The sequence below is a fragment of the Micropterus salmoides genome, unplaced genomic scaffold, assembly GCF_014851395.1.
Source record: "Micropterus salmoides isolate LMB-PRFRI ecotype aquatic unplaced genomic scaffold, ASM1485139v1 Ms_hic_scaffold_19, whole genome shotgun sequence".
In the NCBI taxonomy this organism is placed as follows: Eukaryota; Metazoa; Chordata; class Actinopteri; order Centrarchiformes; family Centrarchidae; genus Micropterus; species Micropterus salmoides.
In genome coordinates, this window is record NW_024041039.1 from 3,308,936 (window position 1) to 3,321,036 (window position 12,101).

Consider the following 12,101-nt stretch of genomic DNA (forward strand, 5'->3'; position numbering starts at 1 on the left):
TATAACAATCACAGTACTTTACTTTTAATACTTTAAGTACATTTTCCTGATTATAATTACAAACTTCAGATTTTTTATGCAGAACTTTTACTTGTAATGGTATCAGTGCTTTTACTTCAAGGAGCTGAATCTGAATTCATAGTGAGTTCAGATTATTCCACATCATAAAATAGTGATTTCCCAAGTGTTCAGTTGTTGAATACTGAAAGTATTTGACCAGGTCGGGTGGGGAATCTTTAATTATGGATCACATGGGTTCCAGGAAGGGATTAATTAGAATGATTCAGACTCTTTCTTCCGATCCTGGTTGGCAGCAGACTGGCGGCACTTGTTCTCCTGAGCTTAACCTTAAAAGGTCAAAAACAGGATTGCTCTTTAAGCTCTTTTCTGTTTGCGATTGTTTTAAAACTCACACTGTCAACCACTCTACAGGCAATTAGTGGAGGGCAATTAGAAGTATTTAAACATGTTTAATTATTATTCTCTTGCATAGGAGCCTCTGTTTCTACAGTACCTCAAACATATCTTTGGAATTTCTTGTTACTTATCGGCACACACACACCGATATATCTGTGATAAGCTAATATCATTACAGCATTACATTGCAAACAACCTATGCTAAGTAAATTAAAAGGTAGTTTGAAGATGTCCGTGGGACCTTTTGGGGACTTTAGATTTCAATCACAGCTATTTTCATTGAACTGAATTCTGAACGGGGACTTTTGATGTGCAATATTTCTATTATATTCTAAATTTATTTCTGGATACTGTGTATTTATTCATTGTAGTTTTTACACTATGTCTTTTAGAAATTTGTACTCAGAGACAATTCTTGACTCGTCGAAGGGGGAAAATCACAGGTGTAAATAATATTAACGATGGCCGTCATTAATGTTTTAATTTCACCTGCAGCTTTTCCTGCTTTGAAAAGTCAAAATGTCTGCAGTGATAAAGGTCTGTTGCCTTGTGGCGCTAATCTACTGTCCAAATGCATATGGGGCGTATTCCTCACTACATTTAAATTAGTACCCCACACCTCATGTTTTTGTCCCCCCACCCCTGCCGATGGGTTAATCAGGCTCTGCTTGTAACATCTGCATTATTTCACTTACTGCCATGTACCAAACACACTAAAATATTTTAGAGACTGAAATAATACAACTAACAGTTGACTGGTGCTGTTTGGAGTAGGGAGGCCAATCTATATTTTAAACATTGTTAACCTGGGAAAGTCTCATATTCATAACAGCAAGTTCTCAAACTTAATAAGGTATTTCATTCAACTTTAAGTATCTGGATACCCTGAAACAGGATTGCAAGGTTATTAAAACTGTCTCATATAAGCTAAAGCCCCAAGCACCATAGCATAATGTGTTTTTTACTCTCCCTCTCTGCTGGTTTTGATCATTCGGTAACTTTGTTAAAAATTAGGTTTTACCAAAAAGTATAAATCTCAAGAAATAGTCAAAATGATCAAGCAAACATCTTTAGATCAGCCATGTGGTCCACATTACAGTTTTAGTCCCAAAGATTCCCCAAACATAAGGGCTGCAGCATCTGATCTGAGACCACAGAAAAGACTCAGTATCTGCTCTTCACACCAGCTCAAGCAGCAAATAAAAAGAACTACAACACCAAATACAACAAATGGCTTTCCAATTAGGGCAGAATCCCCTAAAGTGAACCCGGAGGCACAAACGCCGCCATGACAGACAGAAACACGTTTCTGGAACAGTCTTCTTGACCTTCTCTCCACCCACCCAACCATCCAGCCATCCTGCACCATCATGCTCAGCCCTGACTTTCATTCCGGCCAATTACTCTGCTGACTTTTCTGGGAAGACGAAGGAAAGCAATCAATCTAATCAGAGGAGAAAGCGTGTATTTCTCAGGCCAGTGCCAAGTCCGGCGCAGTTTATAGCGCAGATGGAGACAGAACATACATGAGCTGCACGCTGATGAACCAAAACAACAAATAACGCAGCTGAGTCCTGAAAATATGAGCAGCTATTTATCATTATTACCCCAGTAGATCTCTCATATCACTCAAACTGTCACTTTGTTCCAAAAACAAAACGCAGCTCTGTTACATAATGACGGAGCAGGTTTATTTATTTCAATCGTGACTCCCTCCTCATGGAGACAGCTTGGTAAGAGTAATACTAACAATATTAGGAAGAGGAGGAGTGCAGTTGATTAATGATCAGGGGGCTCCAGCTGTGTCGGCTGAGGAGCTGTTAAATGTTTATTCAATACAAACTTTTAATCGTTCGTTTAAAACGAGGCTATTTCTCCCATTACTTGAAAAGACAATTTACACTAATCATCATCTCTAAAAGCCAAACAGAATAATGTGTGGGGATTAAAACGGTGCGTAAAATGTGACTCCCAGGGAGCATCTTGGGAAAACAACAAAAATCCAATTATATTTTCCTCAAAACTGCAAAGCCCGTTTCTCCTAGTGGAAACAGTCCCTTGTAGGCCTACATGTAACTTAGATCACTTTAACGTTACTTGTTATGATGTATAGACACCATTTACACTCAGGTAGCCTTAGACGGGGTAAACTCCATCACTGCAAAATAAATGCGGGTATCAAATGAGATAATGTGGGTTTATCCTTCATCAAACCTCCGTGGTTGCACTGATAGAACAAAACAAACAGTATTCCAGCAGAGTCCGGGTCCGAGCCGCCTGGCGAAACCAAACCCAAAACAAGCCTCGCTCCGACGCGCGGACTCACCACTTGAACGCCGGACGATGTTTTCCAGAAAAGTGTTCTGCGGTGCCACAAGCCCTCTCTTTCCCCCGGGCATCCTGCTGCGGGCGGGCGGAGTTGGTGTCGGTCAGGGTCTGTGGCGGTGTGTCTGCTGCTCGGAGGTCGGTACTGACGCTGGCTCTCAGTCGAACCGATGGAGAAGCTCATTGTAACCGTGCGCTCTGGCTGCTCGGGGCGCACTGAGCCAAGCTGCTGCGCTGCATCCCGCTGCCTGAGCCGAGCGCCAGGACGCATGCGTATCAGCTGCTGTGGGCTCGAGCCTCAAAATAATGGTATGATGTGTTTAATGTTTGTCTAATCCTCCAGTACCCCATGTGTAATGGGTGACAAATAAAAAACGTCTTTTTTAAGTCAAACGTATAAAATAAAAAGGGACGTCGGTCGATCTTTAAATATAACCTGCTATAAAAAGGTGAAAAAATATGTAATAGGCTTGTTTATTATATCAGAGACTTTTTGTTAACCTACAAGTCTAGCTTTAAAGTGTTTATTAAATGTAACTGCATTAATGTTATTCAACTCATTAAAAACTTGTGGGTCTCATTTTCCAAAGAGTTGGGCTGAAGGTCAGTTGGTGAGTAATAAATTAAATTTACTCATTTGGCGCTTTTATCCAAAGCAACTTACATTTGAGCAAGAACATACAACAAAGGATCAAATACAGCTCAGCTACAGATCTAGGACAGACAATACATACAGTATTTAGTAAGAGCTAATAGCAGTTATGGCATCAGTGGGGTAAATACCTGGGGAAAGAAGTAAGAGTTAACAAAAAAGTGCAATAATACAAGAGAATTATAAGGGGATAGAAGAAGAAGAGCACAGGAAGTGCATGTTAGAGGTGTTATAAGAGGAAGTGTTCTCGGAAAGAGATGAGTTTTCAAGAGCTTCTTGAAGTTAGAGATGATGATGGCGTGTGGTAGCTCGTTCCACCATCACAGCCGGGACTGGGATTGCTTTGTTTGTAGGGATGGCAGAGCCAGGAGGCGTTCTCTGGAGGAGCGTGGTGGCCGAGAAGGAACGTAAACTTGTATTATGGAGTTTAGGTAGATGGTGCAGACCCAGCAGTCACTGGGAAATTGGTGATAAATGTTAACGATGAAATCTGCATCTATAAGTGTTATAGGCCCAATAAATAAACAATCCATTAAGTCTGTACTCGGAAATATGAATAAATAGTTCATTAATTGTTGTCCACATAGACTGTAACCAAGAAGGAAATGTCAGTTTGTAGTTTTAGGGGATGGTGTGCGCTGGAACTTTCAAGAATTTATGTTTCTCAACAACTGTTAATCAGGAAAATGGTTGCACTGCGCAGCATTTCTGTGTTTGTGAGGATTAAACAAATGAGATCCAACATGTTCATGTGTGAGTTTGCTGTTGGTAAGTGTATTTCTTTTAGCTTCAGGAGAAGCCAGGCTAGCCGTTCCCCCTAGCTTTGTGTCTTTATGCTAAGCTAAGTTAACCACACCCTAACTCTTAACACACAGACATGAAAGTGGCATCAGACTGGGAGAGAACCCTCGCAGACTGGGAATGGCCAAGGTTCGACCCACAGTGCTGTCCACTATCCACCGCCCTTGCATAGAACATAAATTAGCACATTTCCCAGAATGTTATTAGAAGAAATAAACCATCATGTCAGGGGAAATGTGCATAAATCCATAAAGTGCCTAATCACAAATAACAGTGTGTTGTCTTGAAGCAGAGAACACAGCGTCTCCCTCTGCAGGAGTCCCTTAGGAATGCTTATTAGGTTGTATGAAAGGTTGATGGGGCCCCTGGGAGCCGAAGTGGAGCAGCAGTCAGTGCTCTGTGGAGGGTGTCATGTCTGCTTGGCCTGATGCCACCACGCGTTATTATTTACCATGCTGTGCATGTAAGGACTGAGGCTGCACAGAGCATCTCCATTATTGACCAGATGATTATATAAAAAGAGGCTGCAAAGTTATTTATATCTTTAAATAGTCTCATGTGGTGAAGTTCTATTGGTTTTTTTTAATTGGAACCTGGAACATATTAAGACTTCATGAAAGTTTTGTTTGAAAGACTTTAAGACTTCATGAAAGTTTTGTTTGAAAGACTTTAAGACTTCATGAAAGCCACACTGCAGGCCTGATTGAGGGCGTCCGTTTTCTAATACAACTATAAGCAGCCCACACAAACATGAAATTGTTATTTTAACTTCTCGACCTTTTGGCTTTAGATTCTGATTTTCTTCTGACCTCTCATTACAGGCCATTGCTTTAATATGGACACTCTTTTTGGGAAGTTTTAGAAGAGGACTGATATATGTATATATGGAAAAATCAGGAAACAAAATATATTTTCTTTCTTATCCCTTTAATCATCTGGTGATTCCTCAGATTTTTCTTGTGACCCCTTGACGGCTGACACAATATGGATACTATATTAGAGTACAATAAAAATCACTTATAAATTAAATATTGTGTACCACAGGGTAAGATGAGTCACTGTAGGATCGTTATAAGAATATATCCATCCAATCCTTTCAACTCCAGCAAACCACAGACAGATTTTTAGTCTAAGACTATTATAGTGTCCCTACAGAGCAGTGCTTACAAAAGGTTCATATTTCTGTTTCATAAACCTGCTGCTGTTTCAAAGATAAACATTTGTTTTGCTGCTTTCCGATCCTGTTGATCATCTCATGACCCCTCAGATTCAGCTTAAGGTTTGGGAACAACAATGCCACAATACCTAAACAACAAAATAAAGTGGGTAGATTGCCAAACCCTCCCACCTTAGCTGCGTTACGTAAGTCACATGTGGTTAACGTTGTGAAACGGTTGCAGTTTGATTAGGTTTAGGCAACAAAACTACTTGGTCAGGTTTAGGAAAAACTTCATAGTTTGGGTTAAAATAAATATGTTACATAAGTCATTAATGCTTTTTCACTTAGAACTCTAAATAAGTCGCAGACGTTGTTTCACACGGGACTCGAACACTTATTGCTACAGCAATTACACTTGCTGTAATCTTAAACTATATCTCAAAAGTCTTATTTACAAATATCTGATTTCTGCACTTGTTATCACCTGCTGGTTCCCACCCAACGCTGTCAAGTAGTCTGTCGAAATCACCTGAGAGAAGATATTACAGCTGTGTGTGTGTGTGTGTGTGTGTCATGGCTCCAAACACTCCTGTGGGACGCCCCTAATTGGCCCACTTGCATCATGGGGTCTCAAACATATGTGACAATGGAGGTCGGACAGCTGCCGTCTGCTGTAACACGCTCAGCTCTGTCTCCCACTCTCTCTCACTGGACGCACATCTGTACGGAGGTTCACTGAGGACAAACTTTGGAGTCGTTGCAAAGTAAACAGCAACATGCAAAGTAGTCTACAAGTGTAGGCAGATAGGCCTAAGTGTTATTTGCACGGTCCAGAATATTTTAATAAAAATACCAACACAAAAACTCTGTCAGTAGGGTATCTGTCAGACGCAGTCAGAGAGCCGAGCGTCTGCGCCATCGTATCTAAAGTCCTCCGTTTTTGCCCGTCTTCACTAAAACGCCCTCCGGAGTTTCGAAACGCACAACGGGGTCGGCAGCGTCTCCAAACTTCTCCCTTTTAGGTCTTCGTTTTCGCCGTTTTAGTCTGGACGGGAGGTGCAAACGTAGCAAAAGGTCTCCGTTTTAATTTGAAAACGCAGCAGTGTGGAAGAGATTGGAGCTCGTTCTTACATAGAAGAACAGCAAGAGCTGCCGTCAGCTTGAATTCAAAACACTAACATCCGTTCGCAACAGTGACTGGTTCTGTCTAAAAATATCAAACAGTCTAAAAAAATGCATTATAACATCTACAGAAACTTCTCAAACCACTGCTGCAGTCCATCTCTATGTTTCGAAGGTATATTTTCTCCAAAATAAGACTAAATACTGTGCCCTGCTTTTCTCTCATACCTCATGCACTGCATTGTTGAAGTAGTTTTTGCACACTTTTGACTTTTGTCCTACCAAGCACAACTCTTTTTTTGCACATGCACACTACCTATAACATTTTTCACATGTGCAAATACACCTAAGGATACCGTGTTCTCTTTCAATTGTATATATTGTGTATATTTATATATTTAACTTTCATTGTATTTATTCTCTCTTTTAATCTTCACCACATTCCCCTGTGCCGCTGTGACAATTTGAATTTGCCCTACAGGGAATCAATAAAGGAACAGTTTATCTAAGGTACAGCAGAGGAGCTGGAGGAGCAAATGTGATAAAACTACTGCCTTTCTGAAGCACTGATGGACACTGATGCAGCGACAGAGGCAGCCTTAGCTGTGTACGGACATGGAAATGGGAAGTAAGGGTGCTGCACCCCTAAAACCAGGCACTATAAAAACCGTCAATTGCCAAAATAGTGTGATGCAGATTTGCAGCGGAGAGAGAGAGAGAGAGAGAGAGAATGCAAGTATGGACAGAAGTGTGGATGTGACATATGAATGTTCTTTGATCATGAAGCCTAATGTTGCTCAGTGAAGAGTCTCTGCCATGATCTCCATAATGAGAATACCAAGCTAGCTTTTTCCAAAGATCTTACATTGCACATATATACTTGTTGCTTCTTCTTATACTTTGCTTGCTGAAGAGTCACGTTGGTGCCGTAAAGCGTTATGAATGACCTGCCCGGGATTCCAATGTAAATAGCGCAGTATCTAGTGTAGAGAGCCCAGAGTGGACTCCATTCACCTTTTTACAAGTCAGCAACAATCAAAATCATCATTTTATTTTAAGATGAATACATAACGTTGCTTTAAGACTTACAACCTTAAAGTAATAGGATGGTCAAGGGATTGTTTGAGGGTTAATATTTGGTTTCAGAGTTGCTACTAATCTTATCTGAATCATTCAGGTGTGCACGCATGTGTGTGTGGGTCCCTCCAACATAACCAGAGCATCGTCTCTTTGCTAAAACATCTGGGTGTTCAGGTTCATTACACAGGATGTACTGAGTTTGTTTTTTAAAGAAAGAAAGTGAAACACCACAGACAAGAGTGTAAGTTACCTGGTGCATTTTGATGATTTAGGAATTTAATCTTGTTCTTTTGTTGCACTCTTTATAAGTCTATCTGAACAAAATATGTGCGTGTTTATGACGCTGGAACACAGTACATTTGAGCTGAGTAAACCTCTGCGTCTTTTAATCTCTACAAAACTGCTGCGTGTGTCTCAGACCTTCTACTTTGGACAGCGAGGAGTCTCCACAAGGATTTGATGACTGTAATCACTCTAATTACACAGCATCACTAACTCCCAATTATGTCCAATCAGCATTCAGCAGGCGGGCCGGCATTGTTCATGTTGAACAGGCGCTCGCAGCCACTAGCCTCGGAGTCAGTCAATGAGTCTGACAAATGTATTTCTGCATACAGTGACTCCAAAGACACGCATCACCTCAGATCACCTCATCAACAGAGCAAAACGCACCTAACAAGCAAAAAACCAACAGCTGCAGTTGAAAGAGACAATTTTCTGCAGCTCTAAATCTGAGCGTTTGTTATTTCTAGCACTGCTGCTCATTGAGTAGGAACGAGTAAATGTCACACGGTGGAGATCAGAGGCATCAGTGGGACGAGACTGATGCCTCATTTGGGGAGGGAAAGTGCAAACACATAGGGATAGCGGTATCGAACCCCCCCCCCCCAGCACCAATCAATGCACCGCCTCCACATCTGGAGGGAGAAATAGCTGCTTCCCTCCTTATTGATCTCAGAATTAGTTAGTCCAGCTTCCATCAGCGCTGCCCATCTCTCAGTGACCCTAAAAAAGGGAAGGGGATTGAATATCAAAGCACTGACCGCCTAACTAACCTCCAATGCCAATGCCTCGGCCACACCTCCAACCCAAGGCCAGGCTTTGGTTTGACAAGCATCAAAGGATGGAGAAAAAAGGCATTTGGTGGTGGGGAAGTCAGGGTTGTCTGATGGTAAAGCAGGCAGGGGTGACATGAGGCTGGGAATAACAGAGCGGAGGGACTGTTCAAACCAGCGTTTCAGCTGCGTATCAGAATAGATCTCCGTCTGTATTAAAATTACTTAAAAAACACACATCAAGTGGCCGTTTCATGTATACTGGGCATGCAGGTGTCGGCGTTAACAGGAAGCAGATAAGTCTATTCTGCAGTTGCAGATGATTTAGCAAAAGAAAAATTACTACAGATGAAGAACCACACCAGCGATTTCTTTGACGAGGTGGAACTGTTACTGAAAGTAACACAGGGGTGCAAAGAGACAGACCGGGAGTTCTCTCAAAGTAAATACAGTGACATGCACAGTGTAAAATATTTTAATAAAAATTTTTTGCCCGTCAGCACTGAAACGCTGCCCCGTAGTTTTAAAACGGAAATGTAGTCAGCAGCGTTTTCAAACTTCTGTTTTACGTCTTCGGATTTTCCGCGTGGTAAAAGGTCTGCGTTTTAAAATTGAAACGTAGTAGTGTGGAGGGAGCCTAGTTGCACTGACAATCTGCTGTGTTTGGGGGGCCAGCTTAAATTGCTGTATTGGCCAAAAAAACCAAATAAAAATAAAAAGTTCCATTACACATTGAATAAGGTCCCTTCGCAGAGCTCAATGAACCTGTTGTGGGGGCCTCACCTGTACAGACTACAGAGCAGAGTACACATGGCTCCAATAAACACCCACAAACCAACGACTACTCCCATCCTGGTATCATACAGCCTGATTTTCTGTGAATCCATTAGACCCAGACCACTTTCCTATGACTTCTGTGCTATTTCAAGAATGTAGCAATTTGAACATAATCAAGTTTCCTTCAAAACAAATTTGGCAAAAACAAAGTAGTATACAAACATGATTCCTAGGAGATTTTCCATATCAAGTCAAGTCGAGTCAAAAACTCGTCGGGGTACCTTTTAATCTAGATTTGGACAAAGACTTCCACAACCTGCCTTAGTCAAGATTGTACTTCAATGGTGGTGGAAATCAAAGGAGGGTTAAATCAAGGGCAACTGGACTTGGTTGAAGGAACTTGAAGACATTTCACCTCTCATCCAAGAGGCTCCTTGAGTTCTGACCGACTGGGATGTTGTTATCGGGATCATGGAAAACACGTGGTTCGTTAATGATCCTGGGTTTTGTAACGACAGTCGTTGGAGTCACCCGAGTCTTGTCCTGAGGAGTTCGTGTAGTGGTTGTTCAGTTTCCCTGATGTACTGATCTGTGCATTCTTCACCGCACTGGACAGCATCCACTAGATAGCTTTTGTTTTGGGGTTTGCGGTCTTTTGGGTGGTCCAGTATCTGTCTAAGCGCGCTGCTGGGTTTAAAAAAAACAGGATTTGCTGCTGCCTAAAACTTTACAGCCATGTGGTGTCACCTGGTGGGCGCAGGAACAGCTCGCTGTGACATTTACCCGAAGCCTCTTCCGCTGCAGTTTAATTGCAGACTACTTTTTGAATCACACGTTTTTTTCCTCCAGGCGGACAGTGTGAAAGCTTTTGCAGAAGGCGCCTGAGGTAACCTGCCTGTGATCACTTTGTCTCACTGTTATTGCTAATTACAACCGTGATGCTCCTGCTGCAGTTTGTGTCTCTGTGAATCCATTTTCCCCCCATCTGAATGTTACAGCTTGAATAGGCTTATTTTGGAGCTTTTAGTTAATCACTCCCCTCTTAATCTTGGATGCACAGTAGCAGTGGCATAAAGACACACATCTGCACAGGATACAGTTAAATATGGGGCTCTGGAGGAGGAAATAGAAACCAGACATAAAATCAGAGCCACATTCGAGGACCGTCAGGAAGAGGTAGAAGTGTCATACTGCTTCTAACTGATTTTTAATTTCCCTGAAACCACATTTTCATTGATATTTGCGTGATGCTGGGCCTTAAACAGTTGGTAGGATAGTAGAAGATAGAAAGATAGCTGAGCAGCCATGGAACAAGAGCATCATGGAAACAATGAAGGAAAGCAGAAAGAAAAATAAATAACTTCAACGTTTGATGGAATTTTGTGTTTTTCTGTCCGTGCAATGCTTTGCTCCAGAAAAGATTTCAAGCACTGGCATCAGGGCAGCCATCTTGCTTGTTTACAAAAAATGCCTCAATGGCCAATAAGGTCACGCCCCTCTTTACATTCATGGTATCAAACCCAAGCCATACTAGATAAATGTTTGCAAGAGGATGAACCCAAAGTGTTTTGTGACCCTCAAACCTTTTTAGTTGTGCCAACATAAGGACAAATGTCTAATTCTGGTCCACAACATAGTATCTTAAACACTAAATCTCCGTTTTCCATTTAAATTGCTCTATGTATTCTTGATCCAGAGAAAGAAAATTAAAGATTGGTCTCTGTGAGACAAACTGATCTGTGGACATTGTATCCTGACAGCTAATGCCCTGACCTTGCTATGAAATCATGGTGCCCAGAGGATAAATTATAACAATTATGTGACACCCAGACCTTTTCTTTCGTGCCACAACCATGACACAATTTGTCCTTGTCCTGCTTTAAAACTAATGCCAGGATTTCCATGTTTCATCACTTGTGCAATCAAGGTAGCAGGAACACAAGGGATAGGACCTAATTGCAGACACCAGAGGCAAAGAGTTCAAAGATATAATGATGAAGTCGAAAAAGGTACACAGGCTTACAAGAAGGTGAGGCAGGCAAGGGTCATAAAGCAGTCCAACTGGTCAAAATGAAACACAGTAAAAAGGAACAGGCTAGAACGCAAGGTCTAATGATAAAGACGAAGTACCAACAGACAAGGGGAGCACCCAGACTAAATACACAAATGAGAGGAGGTAAAACAGAGACAGGTAAAACTAACCAAGGCAGGGAAACACACAAAGACATGAAGTCAAAAAACACTTAGGGAAGGCCTTAAAACTGAAAACCAAAACCAGGACACCAATAAATTGTAGCAGAGAGGGGTAGGAGAGTGTCAGAGTGGGCTTTTGATTCAGGGTGTGGTTTGAGCAGGAGGAGATAAATGAGGCACCTGTGAGCTGGGGGAAGGGGGAATGACAAACATTTTGTGCATGGAGGAGAACAGAGGAGTGGGAAGTTCAGAGGAATGAGAAAGTTTGCTGAATTAATCCAGTTTTGAGGCATCCTGGCCTTGGAGTGAAATTACTTGCATATAGAAGTTCTGGAGAAGCAGTGGTACCAAGAGCTGGCCAGATTTCGTGAACTTAAGGAGCAACAAAGGACTGTAGGAGACTGTGCTGAACCCTGGAGTGGGTGTGGACAAACAGGTTAACCTGCTCTTCAACCCGCTCGGTTGCAGCCTGGAGCTTCTTGTCCTGGTGGACCAGTAAAGCTAAGTCTTCCTTCTTATA

At 41.8% G+C, this 12,101-nt stretch overlaps 1 protein-coding gene across 1 annotated transcript in view; it reads right to left on the bottom strand.

The window, feature by feature from the left end:
- kcnh5b (potassium voltage-gated channel, subfamily H (eag-related), member 5b) overlaps positions 1 to 2,971 on the bottom strand; it is a 179,053-nt gene extending 176,082 nt beyond the window's left edge. Inside the window, exon 1 of the mRNA XM_038729311.1 lies at positions 2,744 to 2,971. Coding sequence (XP_038585239.1) covers positions 2,744 to 2,816 — 73 coding nt within the window. The 5' untranslated portion in view covers positions 2,817 to 2,971. The remainder of the gene's footprint in view (positions 1 to 2,743) is intronic.
- Positions 2,972 to 12,101: the final 9,130 nt, after the last annotated feature.